General features: G+C 35.4%; 3 protein-coding genes and 1 pseudogene across 7 annotated transcripts; 1 reads left to right on the forward strand and 3 right to left on the reverse strand.

Moving 5' to 3' along the window:
• The first annotated feature begins 148 nt into the window (after positions 1 to 148).
• On the forward strand, positions 149 to 10,906 carry LOC125815931 (calmodulin-binding transcription activator 2). 5 transcript variants are annotated; one of them, XM_049495504.1, is made up of 14 exons: positions 149 to 319; positions 1,706 to 1,825; positions 2,516 to 2,631; positions 2,761 to 2,849; positions 3,272 to 3,314; positions 3,507 to 3,684; positions 3,827 to 3,949; positions 4,068 to 4,193; positions 4,267 to 4,325; positions 5,709 to 6,248; positions 6,545 to 7,236; positions 8,338 to 8,917; positions 9,221 to 9,544; positions 10,593 to 10,906. In XM_049495504.1, exons 1-14 carry the CDS (start codon positions 280 to 282, stop codon positions 10,710 to 10,712), a joined length of 3,150 nt encoding a protein of 1,049 aa, XP_049351461.1. In that variant the 5' UTR covers positions 149 to 279; the 3' UTR covers positions 10,713 to 10,906. The 5 variants fall into 5 exon arrangements, with proteins under 5 accessions (XP_049351461.1, XP_049351462.1, XP_049351463.1 ...); XM_049495505.1 differs by having other exon boundaries at positions 164 to 319; positions 10,596 to 10,906; XM_049495506.1 differs by having other exon boundaries at positions 164 to 319; positions 5,736 to 6,248.
• A 578-nt stretch (positions 10,907 to 11,484) lies between these two features.
• Positions 11,485 to 16,335, reverse strand: LOC125815941 (ubiquitin carboxyl-terminal hydrolase 4-like). The gene is made up of 6 exons (XM_049495520.1): positions 15,989 to 16,335; positions 15,397 to 15,513; positions 14,435 to 14,533; positions 13,132 to 13,314; positions 12,430 to 12,611; positions 11,485 to 12,359 (listed from the first exon to the last, which is right to left on the reverse strand). The coding sequence occupies exons 1-6, from the start codon at positions 16,103 to 16,105 to the stop codon at positions 11,957 to 11,959; spliced, it is 1,101 nt and encodes a 366-aa protein (XP_049351477.1). The 5' UTR covers positions 16,106 to 16,335; the 3' UTR covers positions 11,485 to 11,956.
• Positions 16,336 to 19,900: 3,565 nt separating this feature from the next.
• LOC125815000 (uncharacterized) lies at positions 19,901 to 21,916 on the reverse strand. The gene is made up of 2 exons (XM_049494423.1): positions 21,758 to 21,916; positions 19,901 to 21,706 (listed from the first exon to the last, which is right to left on the reverse strand). Exons 1-2 carry the CDS (start codon positions 21,914 to 21,916, stop codon positions 19,901 to 19,903), a joined length of 1,965 nt encoding a protein of 654 aa, XP_049350380.1.
• Positions 21,917 to 24,789: 2,873 nt separating this feature from the next.
• LOC125815001 (uncharacterized) lies at positions 24,790 to 25,338 on the reverse strand (annotated as a pseudogene).
• Positions 25,339 to 25,622: the final 284 nt, after the last annotated feature.

Consider the following 25,622-nt stretch of genomic DNA (forward strand, 5'->3'; position numbering starts at 1 on the left):
ACGCGTCAACAAGTCATGTTGCTACTTGAGGTGCCTCAGACTCTTATTACATGTGACACATGTCAGCATATAATTGGGTCTTGACATGTCCCACCACTTTACTTGACTTGACGAGCCCTCTCAAGTCTTAAACTAATTAATTGAGTTGTAAAAATCCGCAATATTCAAATCTAATCCATCATATTCACACCAAACATTCTCGGTTCTCATTTTTCATTCACATTCATCTTCTCTCTATACTCTGAAGCTCGCATCGGTCTTCTGATCAAGTCATCATCAATGGAGGATTGTGGATCAGATCCTCCTGGATTTCGATTAGGTAAAGTTAATTTGTGCCTTCCTCTTTCCGGTCACCTAATCGCTTGTTAATCTTGCAGTTCTCCGATTTTTTTCTGTATGCTTTAGGAATTATATGACTATAGGTCACTGGTATAAACTTAGTCCACATTGATTGAACTTTGAACCCAAATGCAGAACGGAGAGGATGGACTGACTTGTGTGATGTTTTTTTTAATTGATTGAATTTACAATTAATTAAATTTCATAGATTATTGGGGAATTAGCTAGTTGTTGTTAGTTCTGAACCAATTTGGTTTGCATGGAAATGTTTTCCCTGGCGTAAGTCCGTGAATCTTTGGGCACTGGGAGTAAGTCCGTGAATCTTTAATATTATATGAATTAATATATAAAAAAAAGGATAAAATTTCATAGAAGTTGTAGAAATATCAAGAATCAAGAAAACATAAAATAAGTGGGAATTGTACATAGAATTGCTTTATCTTAAAATGTTAATCAATAATAATTGACTAAAAAATAATCAGAATTGATCATCTAAAAACTAATCAAACTTTCAAAATATTGATTATCAGTTCATAAATTAACTTGAATAAAAAGAATACAAGGAAAGAACCTACGATCAAACGCATCAAACCAAAGCAATTGATGAAGGTTGATGTGTTTTTCAAAATTCCAATCTCGTCTCTGCAACTAAAGGATAACTGCATGCTAAGAAAAAGAAATATGCATAATAAGGGCAAAAACATGTAGAAGTCGATACCCACTACTTGAGGGTAAATAAGGGAAAGTTATTTAAAAGAGGCATAATTCTTCTTATATATATTTGTCTTCAATTTAAGATGTTCTTTCTTTTGATAAGAGTTATAGAGTAAGTCTACTGTTCCAAACAAGAACTTTAAGTGAAGATTACACTAGCTAATTGTTAACCTTTCGCAAAATACTCTTGCCATAGTGGAACCAACTAGAGTGTTTTAATCTAATTGCCAATGGTTCCATAAATATGCAAGATAATTACCCACATAATTACGCACAAGAGAAACATTTTTTATTGTAGTTATGTTTCCTTTTTCAGTATGCTTTGTAATACCTTGTTAGTATTTTGTCTTGATTTGTTCATTCATGTTGTTTTCCTTTAGTGTACTAGAGGCCGGAGTCTCTTTTGCATGGTCTTTTTTTTTTCAAAAAACAGACTAACAATTATTAAGCATAGACAATGTATAAGGCATTGGCAAGACCGTTTCAAATGTTGGTCCATAGGCTTGTCTGATTTTACATTTGAATGTTTTGAATTAAAGGTGCTTCACTGAGGTTTATTATGTTGCCTGACTTGCTATAAAACTTCTTTCCGAAGTTTAACGATTGCATCTTTGAAAACATAATATGTTTATTTGTTGATTTTGAGTTGCAGACATAACACAGATATTATCAGAAGTGCAGCATCGTTGGCTGAGACCCGCTGAGATTTGTGAAATCCTGCGGAACCACAGAAAGTTCCATTTAACCCCAGAGGCTCCATTCAGACCAGTCAGTATGTCTTCTTCATTTTATCCATCTATTTTTGAAACTTTTTATATTTTTTTTACTTCAGAGAAGCTATGCCACTTAGCATATCCTAACAGACACTCTACAAAAGAAAACTTTCTGGATCCTTGGTTTTGATGGAGTTTGTAAAGTTTTTGCATGTATGCCATAGCATCAATTGAGTATTCTAGTTGTAAGACTTACAGTCTCTATTTAAGCTAAATTATAGGGTATTTGAGTTTAGACAAAGCAGCAATTTCCTTCTGTATGAGGACTGAATAAGTTTCTTTTATAGTAGTTGTAAATGAAATGATTTCATTTACTAGCATGCTGCTTCTCGATCTAATAATATTGTCTTTACATTTTATTAGTTTTCAGCTCGCTCCTTGAGACCCTGATTGTTTGCTCTTTGTAAATGATTTTTCTATGGTCCTACGTTGTCCTGCAAAACTCTCATCTAAGTAAGGAACTAGAAGATCACCTGAGATTATTTCCATATACCATGTAGATTTTGTTTGGAAGTGACTGGAAGAATATACATTATCCACCCTGTGAGACTAGAGACCTGAATTGACTGTTGATGATTGGAGCAGTCTGTTGCAAATACTTTTATTCCCTAAAAAGGAAAAGCTAATGATTTGATTTTCCCTCTATTCATGTTTAGATGTTTGTTCTTACTGTATTTTTTGCTCTTCAGGTGGCTCTGTTTTTCTTTTCGATAGGAAGGTACTAAGATACTTTAGGAAGGATGGGCATAATTGGAGGAAGAAGAAGGATGGGAAGACAGTGAAAGAAGCTCATGAGAAGCTGAAGGTAGGTGTTGATAGTTTGGCGTAAGTGTACCATTTACTTAGCTTGGCTTGAAGAGTCTAGTTTTTGTGAGCTTAAGCTAATGAACTTTTTCATATGCTTCATCCTTTTTGTTGTAAAATCCTTCTGCAGGTTGGAAGTATTGATGTGCTACACTGCTACTATGCCCATGGAGAAGAAGATGATAATTTTCAAAGGCGTAGTTATTGGATGCTTGAACAGTGAGTATGGACCATATAGTGTGGCATCATTGTGGAAGCTCCTCCTTATTTATTTTGCATTTCTTTTGGACCTCGTCTTTACTTTTGTGTCGATTTACTTCTCATGACAAAACTAGAAGCTCAAAATAAGAAACAATAGTACTTATCGATTGGTTAAAATACCTTCATACAAGTGGTATTAAGCAAAAGTAGATTAGAGTAAAAGTACTCTGTCTATTTCATATGAGTATAGTAATTTAAGTGATTATATAAGAGTTTATAATGAACATATTACTCATTCTGTCTACTAGTCCTACAAAAAGATATAGATTAATTTATGGATTAAACTATTTGCACATTCTTGTTTATTTTCCTTCTGTGTGTTCTTCATCTCTAACCACCTCTGCTCTAAAAGTTCTTTCTTCTCACTTGATATGGTGCAGGGATCTCATGCACATAGTTTTTGTCCACTATTTGGAAGTCAAGGTTAGACTCTACCATTTTCTTTCCTTATTAGGTCGTGAATCAGTTTGGTTAATTGTTACATGCTCACGAGGGATCAAATCAAATTACTTTCTCAAAGTTAGATATGAAAGTGCAGTTTGTGCATGATCCTCTGCATTCTTCTTATTATGTTTATTATTACTAATATTATTCTTTGTTATTTCTCCTTGACAGGGTAACAAGGTGAATGTCAGTAGCATCAGAAGCACTAAATCAGCTTACCCAAACTATCTGAATGACTGCTCATTGTCCGATTGTTTTCTTACAAGACACAAGAAACTAGCTTCAGCAAATGCTGATTCAACAAGTCTAGCAAGCACTTTAACAGAAGCACATGAAGAAGCTGAATCAGGTAATGTTCTTTGCAGTTGGTTTTAATGTGGTTTCTTCAGCTGTGTTGTTGAATTTTTTTACTATACTTGATTTACGTAGTTGTTTGTGCCGAGTGCTAAAACTGTTGTTAGAGTTCTCATACTGAAATCAATTTAATGCAGAAGATAGTCACCAAGCGTGTTCTAGATTTCATTCATATCCAGACCGAGCATCTGGAATGGACAGTCATCTGGTGGAGAATAGGGATACCATCAGTAGTTCATATGGTTCACCTCAATCTTCAGGTGCCTTTACTAAGATTCTATGCAATGTTATTGCATTTTTCCATTTCTATGGTTTCTTAAGACCGTTTCAGATTCTTTATTGTTGATTTTATGCCTAAAAATTGTAACTATTATGCAGTGGAGTATACATCACTTCCTGGTATAGATGGAGCTGGAAAGTGTGATCTTGGTAATTTTGCATCTGGTCCTCAAAGAACCATTGATTTGGGATCTCGGGAACCACTTTCTCAGCATTGTTCAAATGGTATTGAATCACTTTAGAACTTTTCCGGATCATTTTGAGAAATGAACTAGGACTTTAACCAAGTTTTTTGCAGGTGAGATGGTATGCCAAGATGATTTCAAGAACAATTTGTCAGTCCATGGAAATTGGCAGGTAAGCTATTATGGTCCATTTTCTTACAAAATTACATTATATTCTTGATCAACATTACTGGTTCAACTGTTCCAAGTACAAAACCAATAACTATCCTCATTCTAATTCTCTTGAGCTGCTCTTTTGGAGAGTTGCTCCGTTGTTACATAGTTGCTGGCTTCTCCAGTCAACTCTTAGGTCTTTAAATCTGTATCTAGTAAGCACTTGTAATTTTAAAATAATTGTACAGAATGACAAACTTATAATCTAAAATAAATGGAGTAGCTACTGTTTGATTTAGTTGCGTCCTGTAGCAAACGTTTGCCAGTCGCCTCTCTCCCTTCAAATTCTCTCTCGCCACTCTCCCTTTCTCGCTCGCTCCCTCTGTGCTCGCCTCTCTCGCTTTATACAACAAAATTGTATAAATTGCATTTCTATTTGTATAAAGCGAGATACACATGCAAATACATATATATTCGTCCTATACACTTATAATTATACAATAAAAATATTCCCCTGCCCAGTTCTCTTTTACCTTTCTCTCTTTCTCGTTTTATTCAAACACATATTATACAATATAATGTAAAATTTATGTTTGTATAATGTATAATTTATGTTTGTATAAAGCGAAAGAAAATTGTATATACACATGCAAATACATATATATTCATCTTATACATTTATAATTATACAATACAAATATTTCCCTGCCCAGTTCTCTTTTGCCTTTCTCTCTTTCTCGTTTTATACAAACACAGATTATACAAATATAATGTATAATTTGTGTTTGTATAATGTATAATTTATGTTTGTATAAAGTGAAAAAGAGAGCGATTTTTTATATACAAATATTTTTGTCAACGATTTATACAAACGAGAGGCTAACAACAATTTATACAAATGGTCTGCCAGCGAAATTATACAAATCTGAAGAGGAGCCAATGAATTATACAATTGCTTCTTTTTGTATATATGTATAGCGAAATAGACATAGCTTTCAATTGTATATGTATAGCGAATTATACATATATATGTTTGCTATGGAGCGCAATTATGCAAACTTTGCTATAACATACAAATATGATTTTTTGTTTGCTATATGTGAAAGTAGTTTAAAAACTAGAAGAAACTTTCCAAGATTCTTATACATCCACTTTTTAATTAAATTTTTTTAATGAAGATTCTCTATTTTCCTTTTCTTGCGGCAAATAAATACCTTGTCAGACAATTTAACGATGTATTCATGTGCATGTATCTCTGTGACTCCAGTCTTTTACTTAGAGTCAAAATTTGGAGATAAATTTATTTTATCCTCTCCTCTTTGGCCTTGGATTTCATCCTTTTCTATACGAGGCTTCCTTGTTCTTGAATGCTTATGTGCTGAACCTTGCTTTATTTTATCAGTATTCTTTTGGACAATCTCCGTTGCAGTTTCATGGACAAAATGTCAATCAGGATTTGATTGCAGATTCGAGCTATGATTTGGGACTACCTTCGGATCTACTTACCGTTAGGGGGCTATCATACTTGTGCCCTGATGAGCAAGAAGAGCAACTAACACAATTGAATCTTCAATTTCTGAAGTCACTCGTGGAAGTTCAAGGTGGCATCAATCAAGAGAGTTCTATGGATATGCTAGAGCTTGGAGACTATTCTATGATCAAACAGCCTCATTTGAGCAGTGTAAAAATGGAAGAAGGCCTGAAAAAAGTTGACAGCTTCTCCCGATGGGTTGCAAAAGAGCTTGAGGATGTTGAGGAGTTGCATATGCAGCCAAGTAATCAAATGTCATGGAATGTTATAGATACTGAGGAAGATGGTTCCTGTCTGCCAAGCCAGTTGCATGTGGATTCAGATTCACTGAATCTCTCACTCTCCCAGGAGCAGGTTTTCAGCATCATTGATTTTTCACCTAATTGGGCTTATTCAAACTTGGAAACGAAAGTAAGCATTTGGCTTTTATGTTCTCTAGCTTGAGTGCTAGATGCACTGCTTGCATCGCCTGTTGTCTGAAATCTCTATTTGCAGTAGTTACATGAGTTAGTGTCTGCTTTTTCTATCAAATGAATTACCTTTCTTGACCTTGCTGCAGACTGGTTGATTGGCAGAAAGCTTTCCACAATCATGCAACTAATTATTCTATAGCCTAGATTGTGTATAATCTCACTATTTTAGCTAATACTTGCTGAAAGATATTAGATGAAATTTTAAAGTTGTCTGATTTTTGATACACAAAGCAGGTATTGATTACTGGAAGATTTCTTAAGAGTGAAGGCGATCTGGTAGCATACAAGTGGTCATGTATGTTTGGGGAAGTAGAGGTTCCTGCAGAGGTTTTAGCAGATGGGGTGCTTCGTTGTCATGCTCCCCCACACAAACCAGGAATACTCCCTTTTTACGTGACATGTTCTAATAGATTGGCTTGTAGTGAAGTCAGAGAATTCGAATACAGATTTGGACCTTATCAGGAAGTTGGTGCTGCCGATGTTTCTATGACTGAGAAGCATCTCCTTGAACGAATTGAAAATTTATTGTTGTTGGGACCAGTTAGTAGTTGTCGCAGTTCTGATAGTATGGAGGATTCTAAGGAGAAACAAAGTACAGTTAATAAAATCATCTCTATGATGGAGGAAGAGAATCAGCAGATAATAGAGAGAGCATCATACTGTGATACATCCCAATGCAGGGTGAAAGAGGATCTATATTTTGAAAGAAAGCTGAAACAGAATTTTTATGCATGGCTGGTTCACCAAGTTACTGATGATGTCAGAGGGCGAACTCTTCTTGATGGTGAAGGACAAGGTGTACTTCATTTGGTAGCTGCACTTGGTTATGATTGGGCCTTCAAGCCAATTTTAGCATCAGGGGTAAGTGTAGATTTTCGTGACATGAATGGATGGACTGCACTTCATTGGGCCGCATTCTATGGAAGGTAAATACTTCATAAACTGATTTATCATTTCTGCATTTATGCTTCACTTAACAAGTCAGTGGCCCATTCTTACTGTCCTGTGACTTCTCTTTTAGGATTCATGACTGATTTTCTTTAGTTAAGAAAAAGACACCAAAAGCCGATAGAACTTGCCTAAACTCTGTTGAGATCCAAGCACTGTTGGATTTGTTATTGTTGTTATCTTAGTGTTCAAACACGCAAAAAAAGAATTAAAAAGCTATGCTAAACAATTAAAGCGAGCATCAATAGTCCCTCGTTTCCTTTTGTTTGTACTAATCCCAAGCAATGTACAGACAGCTTTTTACCAGATAATGTTGGGCCAGCTAGCATTAACATAAAATCTCCAAGGTATTACAATGGGATTCAATATCACTTGGCTCTTAACAAAAGTTTCATGCACTAAATATTTTGCTAAACTTTTGGTACATCCTACCCTTACTTCTGGCTTATTTCACCTTCTGGGACTAATGCTTTTATAATGTTTCATTAGTTCATAAGATATGATATCCAGCTTCATTGAGAATCTGAGATTCACATATAAGAGATTTTCACTTACATACGCGAGTCTAGGTCCAGCCTCGCTTGCATTCAGTTATCAATGGGGATTTCTACTCTTCTGTTTACATGCGCAAGCTTCATATCATTGTAGTTGTTGGTTCGAACCAAAAATTTCACATTCCATATTGTTACATTTTTTATTTTATGGGATTTGAACTTGAGACCTCATGGTCTCAGGCCACACCCTTGGGTGAATGTTCCATCTTATTACATGCATAAACAGTCATACATATAGATGTAGTATGGAGAGCTTTGTGATTACTGGTGGGCTGATGGCATGTCAATCAAAACTGATTCTCTTCAATCCATTCTGATATAGCTGTAGAGAAGAGAAAGTCACAAGGATCTATTCTATCTCTGCTATTGACAGATAAAAAAGCTGGAAGCAAATTCAAGTCTAAAGACTTAGTCATTTTTACTTTCATTTTATCCCCATTGACATTAGTAATCTTATTACGTAGTGCAATCATCATTCAAAGTCCATTGGAACGAGCAGCTTGCTAATAGGTTTTTATCTTGCAGGGAGAAGACTGTTGTTAGTCTTGTCTCTTTAGGTGCATCTCCTGGAGCTTTGACAGACCCATCTGCTGAATTTCCTTTGGGTAGAACCCCTGCTGATTTGGCATCTGCCAATGGACACAAGGGAATATCTGGATTCCTTGCTGAATCTTCTTTGACTACTCACCTTTCTAAGCTTACTGTGACTGATGCAAAGGAAGAACTTGCTTCAGAAGTTTGTGAAGCAAAAGTTGGAGAAACAGTTACAGAGCGTGTGGCTGTTTCAACTACTGAAAATGATGTGCCAGATTTACTTTCACTTAAGGATTCTCTGGCTGCTATACGCAATGCTACTCAAGCAGCTGCTCGGATACATCAAATTTTCAGGGTTCAATCATTTCAGAGGAAGCAAATTATTGAGCAGTGTGACAATGAGTTATCATCTGATGAGAATGCTATTTCTATTGTAGCTTCTAGAGCTTGTAAGTTGGGGAAAAACAATGGTATAGCTCATGCGGCTGCCATTCAAATCCAGAAAAAGTTCCGTGGCTGGAATAAGAGAAAAGAGTTCCTTTTAATTCGACAAAAAATTGTTAAAATTCAGGTGCATTGCTTCTTTCAGATAACGAGTATTGTTATACACTTGGTGTCTAGTTACATATGTTTTTGTTGATGCGGAGTATCTTGCCTTTAAGTTGTTTTACCAACTTCCACATGCAAAAATTTATTCACGAGCCAGGGTGTGTTGCTATGGAAGCTGTGCTAATCATATTTTCATTTATGGGTCCTTGTCCTTCAGCCAATTCGTTATGTTTGGCCTATTGTTTTAAAGTTCCCCTTTTTATATAGCTCAACATCTGTAGTCATTTTCTTTCTTTATGCTGACATTTTACTGTTCTTTGTGAAGGCTCATATAAGGGGGCATCAAGTGAGGAAGAAATATAAGCCAATTATCTGGTCGGTAGGAATTCTAGAGAAAGTGATACTGCGGTGGAGACGTAAAAGAAGTGGTTTGAGGGGATTTAGATCAGAGGCGGTCATGAATAAGCCAAGCACACAAGAGGACTCATTGCCAGAAGATGATTATGATTTTCTGAAGGAAGGAAGAAAACAGACTGAAGTCAGGATGCAAAAAGCCCTTGCTAGGGTGAAGTCCATGACTCAATATCCTGAGGGTCGTGCTCAATATCGTAGGCTGCTTACTGCTGCTGAAGGACTTCGTGAAGTGAAGGTATAACAATGAATGTATCCAAGAAAGTGTGTTGCAATGTGATTTCTATTTTCAAGTATTATTAAAATAACAACTGCTCTTTTACCCATGCCTGGCATGCACATTTATGCATCTACTTAATGAGTTTATCTATGGGTTTGCTCTCGAGTTGCAAAACATGAATTATGGGTTAAATCTAGGTTGCTAGATCAAAAGTTGACTGAGCTTTTGTAGGGCAAAAACTTGGAAAAGGGCTGCTTCCGGAGAAAAGTAGATGAAAAAAGTAAAATAGGATGCTAATCTCGTTGTGGAGTGTCTTAATCTGTTTTTAGGTTGATACTTCTTTAACTCGTTGAGTTTCATTAGTCATTCTGGCCTGGTTAATCTTTCATGACCAAATGCAACTATGAATGCAATTTCGAATCACTCTTTTAAAAGCTAGCTGCCTAGTTAACTTGATTAGTTGGAATATTTGTCTCCTGTAAATAACGTTGATACTTTTCTGGATTTTGTTAGCTCTTTGACTCTACCTTAGGACCTTGTGCTGGGGCTAACGCTCTGTTACACTTTTGCTGATGGCATCAACCTGATTCTCTTTAATGAAATCTATTTACTTCATCAAAAAACGAAGTCTTAGCCTTAGATATCCTCTTATGACACTTGCTGAATATGAAAGCAGATAAATTTGTGTATGACAGATCTGTGTTGCAGAGAGATGTTTTTGTTAGTTACATAGTTGGATTAGTGTACCTTGACTTTCTGACTGTAGTTTGGTGGGTTGATTATTTCAAATTATTGATATCATTAAACTGAACATGTGTGAATCCTCAATTATGCATCTGAATGTGAATTTGTCACTATTTATCTTGTTACAACTGTAGAGTCTAGGAAATGACAGGCAAATTCTATTGGGTTATAGTTGTTGGATGTACCTTGATCTTGATGATGACCTTTGGCCCATGTTATGTTGAATCTAAATTTCAGCTGCCTAACTGGACTCGTATCTTTGATTAGCTTTTGGTGTCATTTGTTTTTTCTTTACACCTTTCTTTTTTTTCTTCACTTTCAGCAGGATGGTCCAATTCTTATCCCGGAGATCCCAGAAGATATCATCTACCCTGAAGAGGAGTTGTTTGATGTTGATAGTCTGTTGGATGATGATACTTTCATGTCTATAGCATTTGAATAAAGCTTCTTGTTTTTTTTGCCTTGATTAGCCAATTAATAGTTGATTCATTGTATATACATAGAACGTAGTAACTAATTCTGCACCATGAAGTTACTTGAGGGGAAACTCAATTTGCTCTAGATTCTTATAATTATTGTAAACATAAAAGAAATGCTAATATGTGCAGCCACCAATATTCACCAAGGTTTCTATTTCCCAGTCAATTTTCATTTCTGGAAAGTTGGCCATTTCTATCAATTTATACAATTTTAGCGAGTGCCAAGTGTTAAATTTTTTTAGAGATTCTAGCCGCAGGTCTGCTGCAGCAATAGCTTTGTATTTATCTGCTACATTTAGTATCGCACCAATTTTGTAAGGTCAGAATGTTGATAATAAGGCCACCCCATTTACATATTTAGAGAACTGGTCGTCGAATATCTGATTGTTGGCATAGTTTCGAGAAAAATATCCTTCAGCATACGTACGATGAAGTGTTGGAAATGCATCTTGTGTTATACAGAAGATTTTCAGTTCATAGCTTATCAAGCAATCCAGTTACACTATCTAGTTTCTACTGGAGTTGAGATGTTTATGAAAACTTTCATCTAAGATGGTCAGCATAGATAAGAGCCAAGTGGGTTCACATGATATTACAAACACGAATCAAGTAATAGAATCGAAGGAAAACGTGTTACATTAACTTTATACACGCATGGTTGTAAAAAAAAGGAAAATAAGAAAAACTTATTAGAATCAAAGAGAAGTGTGTTTAATTCACTTTATACTAGCATAGTACGAGAAGAAAGAATCGATAATTAGAGTAGAAGAGAAGTGTGTTAGATTAACTCTATACAGGCATTGTTGTAAGAAAGAAAAGGAATAATTAAGTATTAGTCATACTCCATGAATGTGCATCTCAGCACCTCAAAATAAAACAACACTGGAGCAGTGTTTTTCAGATTGAAATTACACAAAGGAGAAACTTGACTTATTCCTGCTTTCCGGGTTCTGCCAATGGAGTTCACTGGAAGTTGATGCAGTTACATAGCTAATAATACAGTATCAACATCTCATTAAAGTTTCTATACCAAGATTTACATCTCTTTATTGTTAAAACAAGTCAAAACACTTGCAACCCCTTGTGTGTTGAACACTGAACTCGTAAACATTCGTTAAGCCGGTCCAATGAACCATGAAAGCTAAACACGACAAAAGTTGAGCAGACACATACGCAATAGTTAGGTCTCAACATGTGAGTACTATTTTCAGCTCTTGCTTGCTGCAAGGCTCTCATAAAAGAGGATATAGCCATGATCTGTATTGCTGGAGTACTCTTGAGCTGAGCCAAAAAAGGTCTGAACAGCAGACTCATCAATGATCTCCGCGTTCTCATCATCAAAGAACAACCAGTGGTTGTGGCTTTTCACAAGACTAACATAATGCCCATGGTTTGGCCCACTTCCGACATGAACCACAACAGCAAATAGAGAATACTCAGAATCTGTGTTTTCAGTGGTGTTGCTGAGTTTTAGCTCCAGAGGAAACACAACGCGGTAAGACAATTTTTTGTAACGACCTAGTTGTTCCATATACTTGAAGCGCTTCAAATGAATGACCAGGATGTGTGGAGGTTTCTTTATCTTCATCCGTTTTTGTGCTTCTTGCAAGCTGAATTCACAAAAAGAAAGTAAATTTCTTCACCATAATTGTTTAAAAAGGTAAAGGTGAAGGCACTTACCTACAACACTTGTCACAGAAAAATTTGTCCTCTGCATTGAGGGTCTCTGTAGAACTGAAATTTTTTAGGCAGCTTGTAATTGAACTGTTTTGTTCAATATCAAGGCTCAAATCAAAAAATGTCTCATCCCTAGCTGTGACTGTCTCACACCTCAAACATCTTGTTTCATTGGTTAATATACCCTGCATTTCATATAAAAAAGGAAATCAGTTAAGCAGCCACTATCTCTAGAAAGTAGTACACCATTTGCGAAGTCCTAGGATCCAAAATTTGCATCACAAGTGGAGTGAAGCAAGCACTTATAATTTAAACATATATGAATTTGTCTACTGATAGAATCCATGAGCATCAGATAGAAATTCAGAAGACCAATATAGGACCTTGACTCTAATCTTTTCAAACAGTACGTACACATTTCACTGATAGAATTTTTAGAGAACTTCACATTTTCCTCCTAGTCTTGCTCCAAGCACCTCCTCTGAGATACAAATCCAAAAATACCCAACATGGAACAAACCATGACTTTTTTTCCTTTCAAATAGAAGTATAAAAGAAGTTTATTGACAGAAATTTAAGAGAGATCCTTGATTTCTCCCTTCACTACCTCCTGTGAAGCTGCAATGCAGATGCTAAAACTGACATCCTCAAATTATATATAGACAAAAAGAAAGATAAAATCCTAAACAAAGTTAGATAATTTACCTGAAAATTTTTGTGCACCCAGGTAACAAGTGGCTCCTTCTTAACGCCATTCGCATGACCATTACATGTTCCATTTGAGACTTTTTCAGGAGAACTTGCCGCTAAACTTTTTGCTGCATGTGACTCTTTCTCCAAGATATCAACGAGTTCATTCAACAAGAAGTTCAAAAACTCATGGGCATCCTGAGAAAAAGCATGACCAAAAATCAACTTTATTAAAACCTAGATAAAGTAGCAATTGATTTTGTATGTAATTGTCCTAATGATTCTGGATAGCAATGGAGTAGAAATCATATCATCACAATGAATCAACACTTTGCTGCCTAAACCATTGTTCATAGTAGTAAAACCTTCAGCGTTAAAAAGAATGTTAACTTACCCCTCCGTAATTTTAACTGATATCTCTAACCTTCAAGGGTAATATAGGACTTACAACTAAGTTCCTTCCTAACTATATCTTTCTTCTCCTCCTCGTTATCATTACCCGTGCCATTAGGCACACAAGCATCATGACACTAACTCTTCTCTTTCATCCTCTTATTTGTTCTTCTGCTCTAGCAACCACCCACACATAAAACCCTAGTGAAGCTTGTTTTCCACCTCTATGTAAATGATCAGATAAAGAATGTAATAACTTAACAATAAAGATATGGCGTGGTTTCAGCAGGTAAAGCACAATTTGGGTAAGCAGGAAGGTAAAAACTTCTCTACCCCGTCGTGAAACCAGTTTATAAACACTAAGCACGTAACCCACAAGAAAATACATTATATAAAGGAATACAGGTCACAGAAGCTTGAAGATGCTCCGGGTTAAATGATAGATGCAGTATAACATCAATGTAACTCAAATGGTTCATGACTTCTATAAAGCACATAAATGAACTTAGGATCGATATAAGATGTTTCTCTTTTTATTTTTAATCAACGTAACGTATGAGAGGTTTCTCATTTTACACTGATCTTAGGACTAATTATGCATCTAAAGTAAAAGTGAGCATGGCACATCTCCCAGGTTGGAAATTTTTAGGGTATTCTCTTTCTTGTTTCAGATAATCCTTCTTTCATTCTTCTTATTTTCTTTTAAACAGGTCTCTTGCTATAGGTCACCACTGTGAAGTTATCTTAAAAGATAGTGATGGCTCATTCAAGATTCGCTTGAAGCCTACAAGAACATCATGGTTAGAAAAACTGATCAAGAAGTGACTTGTTCCTTCATGATCTAACAAAAAAATGATTCTTGCATAGACGTTGAATGGTTTCCACCAAATAGCAAGCATACATAAATGTCTAGAAAAACATGTACCTGATGCATGTAACCTCGGAAAAGTTCATTTTGCTTCCTGACTCTTTGTACAAAGCGCCTTGGAGCTATAACACCTGTTTTCTTCTTCTGTGAACTTATCTGCACGATAAAAACAACCAGATTTATGTGCCTACAATTCTCAACGAGCATAGATTAAAACAAATGCTATTTTCATGTGTAGAAATTTTGTTTCCTGATGAAAACTCTTGAATAATCATTGTTCAACAGAAAATTTAACTCGTACACACCAAAGAAGAGACTGACCTGGTTGAAGGTAAAAAATTCCTAGTTATGGCAAAACCGATTAACAGCACATCCTCATTTTCAGGTCTGAATTAGCTAAAACTCTTCTATATAGCAACATAACCAAGAGAGAGAGAAATAAAAGTTCAAGGAACGGGAGTTTGGAAGAGAAGTTTGAAGTTCTTATATATTTCTTACGCTATCATGTTGTCTTTGTTTTCTTACTTACCTAGAACTTTGGAATTTGGTTCGACTCTTCAGTTAAACAAGCACCATCATCCTAGCTCAGCCAATAATAGTGTTTTTGCCTTCTCAATTGAGAAAAGTAAAAATCTTATGCTACTGTCCTCACTCAATTGAATTTCCTCTGACCAAAATAAGACAATTTTGGAATATGCTTGCTGAATTTACTGAACTAGCACTTGATTGGAATTAAGTCGACAATAGTCGGAGTTCTTCTGCTTATTTATCATCCTGTTACACTTTCTCGATTGAATGACACAGAGATAGCTATAGCATTTAAGGCTAGACTTGCCAAATTCCTCAATTAAGCATGCCACATGGAGGACACCAAACGTTTTTCTAGAATTACTTTTATCAAGCAAGGTAATTACATTACTGAGAATTATTAAATTCACGTTCAACGTAGCAGAATACTCAAACATTCAAAACACTATTCATTAGATAGAAAGCCCACACATTCAGATTGAATCTGCTACCTGTGAAAACAATTCAGCCAAACAAGTTAAGAGATTCTCCTCAGCTTCTGGAGGACCTTTATTATTTGCATAATACTCTAGCAGTTGCTCGCGGAAGGGGACACAAAAGTATAAGGCCTGTATCAAAAGAGATAAAGGAACAATCAATAATCACATCGGATGCAACAATCACTGCTCAAATGAAGTGTCGTATTACGCACGACTCACGAGTGTACTGGACTTTGATTTACCTAAGGACGAATTTCATCTTTGAAATACTAATCAAAACATCAAATTGCAAAACTAAGCATCTAAATAATCCGCATAAAAAAAGGGTAAATCGATCTAATAGAAACAGCAACACAACTAGATAACCTCCATCTTTTACTAGCTAGGAATCCAAACTAAACTAATTCATCTTTTAAATTATTAAAACCATCGGAATGAAATAAGTCTAACTAGGTGGGGATCATCGTTATTGTAGAAATCTCAGCTAAACCCAGAATTTATGAATTAAAATTATTTTGACCCACAACGCCCATCAAATGAAAAAAGAAAAGAATCAAGAATCCCAAGATTAAAGAAGAAGAAAGTATGGAAAAGAGTATTAAACCTGCAAGACGCTGTTGCAATAACAAGTGTTGCCGAAATTTTCGAGACCAAAGTATCGTTCACCTTCGGGAAACTGGTCTCCGAGGGCTTTCTCGAGCTTGGAACCCGTTGCACCCATGAGACCATCAACCAAATACCAGTACTCCTCTATGCTGCTTTTATGATTCTTTCGGTCTTCAAATTCAGTAAATCTTCATCACTCACAAATTGGGTAGGACAATTTATAGAGGAAGAAATGGAGGTGACATTGAATTTTGGATTGTGTTTGGGCTGAATGTGTCATTCATCTCAAAGGCGTGCTTATAGAGGCGGTGCCATCTGGGCTCTATTTTCTCTCTCCACCTTTGACCCAACCTTATGCTTCTAGTAACTATATTTTGGGAGTTATAATAATTATCGAAATAAAATGTAAGATTAGTTTATTTTATGTGTTATTGGCAGTTTCAAGAATATTTATTTCACTATTTGTATTTTATGAATTAAGTTATTATATATATATAGTAAAATAATTTATTTTGAGATAATTAATTTTGGATGACTTATTTCTAATTAAATGATCACTTAAAGCATGTTTGGATTGTCTTTTGACTTATAACTTATAAATCAAAAATCATAAGTTAGAAATCTTAACTTATGACTTGTTTTTATTATTTTAGATTAAAATTAAGAGCTTAAAAACATTTTTAGATTTTACTCAAATATAATAAAAGTGTTTAGAGTCTATTTTGGCTTGAAAACAATCAAAATAAGTTATTCAAATAGCCTCTAAAGATCAATTAATGTGAATATTGTGAACAAATGCTCATGTTAATCATTATTTTTATAGGAATGTGCAAAGTTCAAACTCGATAAGTAAAAATGAACAAAGAGAATATTTTGTAAGTAAGTCAATTGTATTATCTCAAAAACATTTATAATAATTTAAATAAATATTGATGAAATCAGCTACTGATCAGTCAAGCTCCTCCATTGATGGAGCTTCAACTCACATGAGAGAAGATGAGAGAAGAAGAGAGAAGAGAAGAGAAGAAGAATCTAGAAGAGCAACATGAAAATTATCTCTCATTGAATGTGAATTAAAAACTACAAGAATTACAATGTGAATATATATATAATCACTGGCAGAAATTAACTAACTAACAAACTTGATTCTAACTAACTCTACTGTACATAGATTCTAACTAACTCTACTGTACATAACCGACTCTACTGTACATAACTAACTAATTATACTTTATATTCTCATCACCCCTCCTCAAGTTGGAGGTGATGTAATTACAGACAACTTGTGCAATAAGGCAGTATGTTTAACTCCAGTCAGAGCCTTGGTGAAGATGTCTGCCAACTGTGAATCAGTGGGAATATGATGGAGTGTGATTAGGCCTTGTTGAAGCTTGGTCCTAACAAAGTGACAATCGATTTATATGTGCTTTGTCCTCTCATGAAAAACTGGATTCTTTGCAATGTGGATTGCTGCTTGACTGTCACAATGGACAGGGATAGGTAAGGAGCATTGTACAGTCAACTCATCCAACAATCTTTCAAGCCACACTAGTTCTCCTACAACTTGTCTCACAGCTCTATATTCAGCTTCAACAGATGACAAAGACACTGTTGCTTGCTTCTTAGACTTCCAGCTGATAGGACTATCACCCAGAAGCACTAGGTATCCACTAACAGACTTCCTGGAATCAGGGCAAGCAGCCCAATCAGAATCACAATAAGCACTGATAGTGAGATCAGGCTTGTTTGAGATAAAAATCCCCAATGTTGGATCCTGTTTCAAATATCTGAGCACATGGTATGCTGCTTTTAAATGTGGTTCCCTAGGTGATTGCATAAATTGGCTCAAGTGTTGTACACTATAAGCTATGTCCATTCTAGTGTTGGTCAAAAAGTTTAGCTTACCAACCAACTTCCTGTATTGAGTAGGATCAGATAAAAGATTGCCATCTGTAGCTGTTAACTTCTCAGTGCAATCAAGTGGTGATGTAGTGGCCTGGTGACTTAACACATCAAAATCTTTCAGGAGATCAGAAGTGAATTTCTTTTGTGAAACTAGCACTCCATCGTGTCTGTATAATATTTCTAGTCCCAGAAAGTAGTGTAGTTTGCCCAAATCCTTTATCTTGAACTGATCATTTAAGAAGCTCTTTAAGGAGTTGATTTCAGCCACATCTGTTCCAGTTAGAATTATATCATCCACATATACAGCAACAAACACCAAGGAGCAGCCCTTCCTTTTGTAGAACAGTGAGTAATCACTGTCTGAGTGTTGATACCCTCTTGAACATAGACAGTTTGCCAACTTCTCATACCATTGCCTGCTGGCCTGTTTTAGTCCATACAAAGACTTCTTCAATTTGCACACCATGTTATCACAACCTACTACAAGACCTTGTGGAGGTGCCATGTACACTTCCTCATGCAAATCACCATGTAAGAATGCATTATTGACATCTAGCTGATACAAGCTCCAATCTTTCTTAACAGTTAAAAAGATTAATGTTCTAACAGTAGTCATTTTAACTACAGGTGAGAAGGTTTCAGTGTAATCCACCCCAGCTTGTTGTGTATAACCTTTGACCACCAGCCTAGCCTTGAACCTCTCCACACTCCCATCAGCTTTGTGCTTGATTTTGTACACCCATTTGCACCCAATAGCTTTCTTCCCATCAGGTAACATGACCATCTCCCAAGTGTCATTAGCATACAAAGCTTCAAACTCCTGTGTCATGGCCTGCTGCCAGGCAGGGTGCAATATTGCTTCCTCAAATGAAATAGGCTCACATTCATGTGAAATGGTTGTTACTAACTGCTGACTATCAGAACAAAGACTGGTGAAACATACATGTTTATGGGGAGATATAAAGGAAGTGAGGGAGTGCAGCTTAGGTATGGTGTAGGTGTATTCTTTTAGGTAATTAGGAGTGTGTATGGTTCTGGTTGTTCTTCTAGGTGCTGATATTATAGGTACTGGTAAAGTATCATGATGCATGGTGGCATTTGGATCAGGTAAGGTAGGTTGAGTTGTAGGTTCATGTAGGACAGCAGGTGGTACTTCATTCATGTTGGTATTACTGGTTACTTGATTATTAGTGACTTCATGTGGTGTGAAATTTTCCAGTTGATCATCATTAGCAAAAATGTTCATTTTATCAGACATACAAGGCATGCTAGTGGTATGAGTAAGCATTTGCAGAATGGAATTGAAACTAGAACCATCAGGGGCAATAACAAAAGGAAAAATATTTTCTTGAAAAATAACATCTCTTGATATATGAACTTTCTTGGTAGCTAAATTCAAAACTTTGTAACCTTTTGTATTGAAAGGATAACCAACAAAAACATGAGGTGTGGTTCTAGGTTCAAATTTATCTTTGTGAGTTTTCAAGGTAGTGGGGAAACAAAGACAACCAAAACTCTTAAGGTGGAAATATGTAGGTGATTTATGGTACAACATTTCATATGGAGATTTATTCTATAAAAGTTGAGTGGGCAGTCTATTAATCAGGTATGTGGCAGTCAATACACATTCCCCCCAGTACCTCATAGGTAACTTTGACTGAAACAAAAGTGGCCTTGCTGTTTCAAGTAGGTACTTATGTTTCCTTTCTACCACCCCATTTTGTTGAGGTGTATAAGGACAAGTTCTTTGGTGTATGATACCTTTGTTTTGGAAGAAATTTGTGGCTTCAGCTGAAGTAAACTCTAACCCATTGTCAGATCTTATGGCTTTTAACTTGGTTTGGAATTGGTTTTCTATGAGAGATATGAAGGTTTTAATAGTTTGGAGAGCATTACTCTTACATCTCAGCAATTGTGTCCAAGTGGACCTACTGTGGTCATTGTGGTCATCTACCATAGTGAGGAAATAATGATATCCATCATGAGTGGGAACATGATATGGTCCTTATAGGTCAACATGTAACAACTCAAACACTTTAGTGGTGGTGGTGATACTTTCTGGAAAAGGCATCCTAGTTTGCCTAGCCATAGGGCATATATTGCAAGTAAAAGGCTGTTTAGGAGAAAAATGAACAGGTATAGTTGAGATATTTTTCATTTTTACAAAAGGTACATGTTTTAATCTAGCATGCCACAAAAGTTCATCATCATGAGTGTGATTAGAGACATTTGCAAATGAAGGACAAGCATGAGTAAAACAAGATGAAGGAAAAACAGTATAATCTGTCTTATTCATAGGAGAGTATTTTACAAAAGAACCAGTGGACACATTATAATCTGAAATCCTGCTAGTATTGCCTAAAGAAGAGACAATAGGACAATTAACATGAGGTGCTTTACTCTCAGCAGATGGACAACAATTGTGGCATTTGTGACACAAGAAGTACAGGCCATTCTTGGCTTTACCAAGTTCCAGAGGGCTCTTCAGAGAAGGGCCCTGCAGCAAACAAGAAGATTTGTCAAAACTGACTACACCATTGAATTGTAGTGCTAAACAATGAACAGAAATGAGATTAAACTTGAAGCTAGGTACAAATAACACTTTGCTTAGAGTCAAAGCTGGATTTAAACAAGCATCACCAATTTCAGTCACTTTAACCTTGTAACCATTAGGGAGTGAAATTAGAAAGGGATATGGAAGTGAAATGATATTTGTGAGGGTGGTCTTATCATAGGTCATATAGTATGATGCTCTTGAATCTATGATCCAAGAGCCAGCAGTTAGTTTAACATATTTACAAGAAAGATCACCTATATCAGTAATAGAGGAATAACATGCAAGTATACCTGCCAAGTTCACAGCTCCATTCAGCATGTTGTCTGAGTTTGAGGCTCCATTTCCAACTTGTAAAGTTCCCAGGAGATTGAGTAGTTGTTCATATTGATCTTTGGACAAGTTCAATGGCATTTGTCTCCTTACTTCAGGTTCCTCTTCAGATTGAACTCCATTCATATCAGGGGCACACACATTTGCTGCAGCTTTTCCCTTTTTGAACCGTGGATTTGGATTGGATGGGTATCCATGAAGCTTGTAACATCTATCCTTTGTGTGTCCTGATTTCTTACAGTAGTCACAAAACAAAGAAGACTTGCTAGTGCTAGAATTTCCTCTAAACCCAATATTACCAGAACTGGTTCCACCTCCTCCAGATAAACTGTAGTTTGTCCGGAATCCCCTGTATCCTGCACTGTTGTTGGTCTGTCCATAAGCATTGAGAGAGGTAGAATCCAAGGCTGTATGATTATGAGGCTTCACCTCCCTTTGCTTCTCTTCTTGGGACAAGATGGCAAAAGCCTGGGCCATACTTGGTAGAGTATTCATCATGAGAATGTTGCCTCGGACTGCAGTATACATCTCATTTAAACCCATTAGAAAGTGTATAAGCCTGCGATCTTGTTCAGCCTTAACCAATTTTGTTTTACCACCACAAGTGCACACACAATTGCACTGAGAGCTGATATCAATAATGCTCATTTCTTCCCAGAGTTTCTTCATTTTAGTGTAGTAACTAGTGATATCCAGAGTGCCTTGGACAAGGTCATTGATCTCCTTTTGAAGCTGGTACAACTTACAACTATTGGTTTGATCGTACCTTTCTTCTAGTTCTCCCCAAAGCTCCTGAGCATTATTGACATACTGCAGACTATCACGCAAATCTGGTGACAAGGAGTTCAGGATCCAAGATGTGACCATATCATCACACCTTTCCCATTGTTGAAAGCTAGGATCAGTAGGATCAGGTCTCACAACCTTCCCATTAATGAATCATGTCTTGCTCTTAACAGATAAAGCCCTGAGAACTGCTCTTCTCCAGGATCTGTAACCAGTTCCATCGAAAACTGCAGGTAATAGGGATGAACTCGCATTCTCAGATGGATGCAAGTAGAAAGGACTAGGGATTTCTACCCTAACAGTGGATGCAGAAGCATTTGGAATGGAATCATTTGAAGAATCGACCATTGTGAATTGAAAATTGGGAAGAAGATCAAGTCGAGAACAACCAGATCAAACAGAGTTCACAAACAAAATTGACAGATCGAAGAACCAGTCGAGATCAACCAGATCAAACAAAAAATTCACATAAGAGAAAACGAAGCTCACAGATTGAATTGGAAACGAAAAAAAACATGAGCAATTCCCTGTGCTCTGATACCATGATGAAATCAGCTACTGATCAGTCAAGCTCCTCCATTGATGGAGCTTCAACTCACATGAGAGAAGATGAGAGAAGAAGAGAGAAGAAGAGAGAAGAGAAGAGAAGAAGAATTTAGAAGGGCAACATGAAAATTATCTCTCATTGAATGTGAATTAAAAACTACAAGAATTACAATGTGACTATATATATAATCACTGGCAGAAATTAACTAACTAACAAACTTGATTCTAACTAACTCTACTGTACATAGATTCTAACTAACTCTACTGTACATAACCGACTCTACTGTACATAACTAACTAATTATACTTTATATTCTCATCAAATATTATGAAAATGAGGTGAATAAATTATTTTAAAAAAAATAGGTGATTTTGTAAGTAGATAAAAAATATTATTTTAAATAATGATTTATAATTTAGATAAATTGAAGTGGGCACTTCAAAATTTTCCCTTGTTTTACAAAACTTATTTGTTTATGCTAATAAGAAAAGAAAAACACTAGAATAGCATAAATATATTGCTGGAGAAATTGGATATTATTAAATTTAGTTTTGATGGATGGGGAAATTCGTAAAGTTGGTTAGCAGTTTTTTTTTTTTTTTTTTTAACACGAAACATAAGCTTTAATTATTATTTCCGAATCTTACTAGTCAATTTCCATATTTTTAGACTAGTGAGTTTCGCTTCCTTCCCTAATATGTAGTAAGAACTCAACTTTTAATCATGTTATTTTTTTACTACAAAACATTAATCATAAATTATTTAAGTAAGAATAAAAAGATATATTTTGGTGATCAAATGGGAAGAAGAGGTGACAATGCAATAAGAATAAATATTTAAGAAAAAGTACACTTTGTTGATTAGTGATTGCATTAATTATTTGGCAAATAAATAATTAGACAAGAAGTCAATAAAGATTTGGTGCAATGCATCTCTTAGAAAAGGTTTCAGAAATCTATATATTCTCAATCCCCATGATGTCAAGTCCTTGTGATTTAATCTATTTTTTAAAACTAAATATTGTTTTCATTATTCTAAATACTTTACTGTGGCCATATGTGTCATGATCTTCTATGAGGAAAATAAACAAAGGATATAGATAAGATTTGCTTCTACGTGCATTGCACAATAATTAAGTAAAATTGAAATATGACAAATTATTTTTTTGAGAGGGGATATTTATATATCTATCTTATCTTACTATAGAATTAGAAAAGGGAAGCTCGTGTTATGCACGGACACAATTACTATTATTTGAAATTCATAATTTTTATTTGTGATACTTTTATTTTTTTAAATATAGTAATATTTATTTTTAATGATCTAACATTGATATTAGAAATCAAGGTTATTTATGGATAAAAAATCGAGAAATTAAATAATCACATATCGTTAATTTGAGATTACAAATTTTATAAACTTTTAAAATTGGAGAAAAAAAATTAAAATGGAGACAATATTTTGTTTGGTTGGTATAAACTTTTAAAATTGGAGGGAAAAAAAACGGAGACAATAATTAGTTTGAATGGAAAATTAATAGAGTAGAGTTTGGTAATGTAGTGGAATAGGTAGGTATTATTATCTAAGAAATGGAAATAAGCATACAGTTGTGTGTTTCCTACATAAGTAAGCAGCTTGACATATCGGTTGAAGAGGTCTCCAAATTGATGCTCCAAATCGACTTATGCTTATGCAGATTCGATCTGGAAACCTTTGGTCAAGCTACTTACTTATGTGAGAAGTACATGTTGAATTATAACTAATCTACACTATGAGAGCTCACCTTCAATGGTGGATCACAGATGCATTTAGAGAGAAAGAGAAGAAGAAGTGTTATTCATTATTGTGGAAAGCTCAAAAAGATATTACAATGTAACAGTGACTTTTATACACTGTTTATTTCCTAACCGACTAACAACTATACTAACAACTTTTCTAATTCCTCAACTGCCCCTAACTAACTTTATACACAACATTAAGTAATTCATACCTCATTAGTACACATCTGAAGCATACATGTTGACGCTTAACTATCTGCTTATTCTCATTTCTTAGATAGTAATATCTCATATATAACTGAAAAAAAATAATCTAATGCTCAATTATCTGCTTATTCTCATTTCTTAATTAGTAATATCTCATATATAACTGGGAAAAAAATAAATCTTACTTTTAGAACTAAGCCAAGCTAGGTGATAGCACAAGGAGAAATTAAGACATACGACAGTTTCAAAAGGAAAATATAGGTAATTAGGTAATAATTAATTATTGTTTGTCTTTAATTTCTATTGCTTGTTTAAAATTTACGATACTCGTACCTTATATGACTTCGATATCATTGCTTATCCACCATATCCTTTGTACAAATTAATAAAAAATCGTAACTGGATTTATTGTTAGGTAACCATTATTATAAAATTAAAAATTCAATGCTTGTTTTAAAACCAGTACAAGTATATGCTAGATTCTCTACAAAGAAACCAAAAGATAACTCGGCTTTGCCTTTGGATATATGAAGTTTTTAAAAAATGTGATGCAGTTAAATTTATTATTGATATTGACCAAGCTCGTAAAGTAACTACCAGATACCACTGTAAGCTAAAATCTAATTATCGAAATGACCAAAAAAACAAAGAGGAAATTCTAAAAGCTTAATGAGTGTGCTAAGATTTGATCATGCTTCAGAGCAGTGATGATGACTGCAATAGTTCCTGACTTTGCTTAGGAAAAATGGTACTCTCTTGGAGTGTGCGAATCCTCTGTAAAAGCAATCATCTGAAATTGTTGAAACGATTTTGCAACATTGTGTGGATAATGAAATTTTACGCTTGAAAACAGAAGTGATCAAATCTGATACACAATCGTCCATCTTGATGCAAGAAGTCGTTGGAGCCGGGGTGAAAGACGGAGCCAAAACCATATCATCAACTGGGGATGGAGCTACATGAGTTGGTGATGAAGAAGCCATATACGATGGCGGAACTGCATTATCAACAGGAGATGGAGGCAGGTGAGTTGGTGGTGATGGTTTTTTTGGGTGAGGACGCCATCACCATCCGATTGAAGGTACATGATGATGATGCCGCCATGATAGAATCGAAGAAGTGCCAAACGATTCCTTCTTGTTATTTGTTTTTGCTTCTGTTGCAGTGGCGTTAACGATGCTTATGCAAATACCCAACAACAGAAACACACAAAATAAAGTGCCACTTGATCTTGACATGTTTCAGAAAAAGATCTAATAATTACGTGCAACTCCTGGAACGTTTCTGAAAAAGAAGAACAAATATGAGTTGATATAAATAGACAAAAGAATATAAGCTACGGCAGCACTAATTCCTAATCCCTTTAAACTTGGAACATCTATTTCTACCCAAATTCTGATTCTATGTGACACTTAATTTGAGTAATATAATCCGAAATTGGGTAGAAGTAGATGCTCAAGTTTAAAGGGATTGGGATTCGGAATTAGTACCGACGTAGCTGAAATTATTTGTCTATATATAC

Source organism: Solanum verrucosum, unplaced genomic scaffold, assembly GCF_900185275.1.
Source record: "Solanum verrucosum unplaced genomic scaffold, falcon-dt-bn FXZP01000261.1, whole genome shotgun sequence".
In the NCBI taxonomy this organism is placed as follows: Eukaryota; Viridiplantae; Streptophyta; class Magnoliopsida; order Solanales; family Solanaceae; genus Solanum; species Solanum verrucosum.

What these genes read in the sequence shown, in the direction of transcription:
- LOC125815931 (XM_049495504.1), top strand. Translation starts at nt 280, where the DNA reads ATGGAGGATTGTGGATCAGATCCTCCTGGATTTCGATTAG. An exon ending in TCCTCCTGGATTTCGATTAG is followed by an intron (nt 320 to 1,705) that starts GTAAAGTTAATT and finishes TTTGAGTTGCAG; the next exon opens with ACATAACACAGATATTATCA. An exon ending in GGCTCCATTCAGACCAGTCA is followed by an intron (nt 1,826 to 2,515) that starts GTATGTCTTCTT and finishes TTTGCTCTTCAG; the next exon opens with GTGGCTCTGTTTTTCTTTTC.
- LOC125815941 (XM_049495520.1), bottom strand. Translation starts at nt 16,105, where the DNA reads ATGGGTGCAACGGGTTCCAAGCTCGAGAAAGCCCTCGGAGACCAGTTT. An exon ending in ATTGCAACAGCGTCTTGCAG is followed by an intron (nt 15,514 to 15,988) that starts GTTTAATACTCT and finishes CTTTTGATACAG; the next exon opens with GCCTTATACTTTTGTGTCCC. An exon ending in TCCGAGGTTACATGCATCAG is followed by an intron (nt 13,315 to 14,434) that starts GTACATGTTTTT and finishes GCTTTTTCTCAG; the next exon opens with GATGCCCATGAGTTTTTGAA.
- LOC125815000 (XM_049494423.1), bottom strand. Translation starts at nt 21,916, where the DNA reads ATGGTCGATTCTTCAAATGATTCCATTCCAAATGCTTCTGCATCCACT. An exon ending in ACAGATCCTGGAGAAGAGCA is followed by an intron (nt 21,707 to 21,757) that starts GTTCTCAGGGCT and finishes ATTAATGGGAAG; the next exon opens with GTTGTGAGACCTGATCCTAC.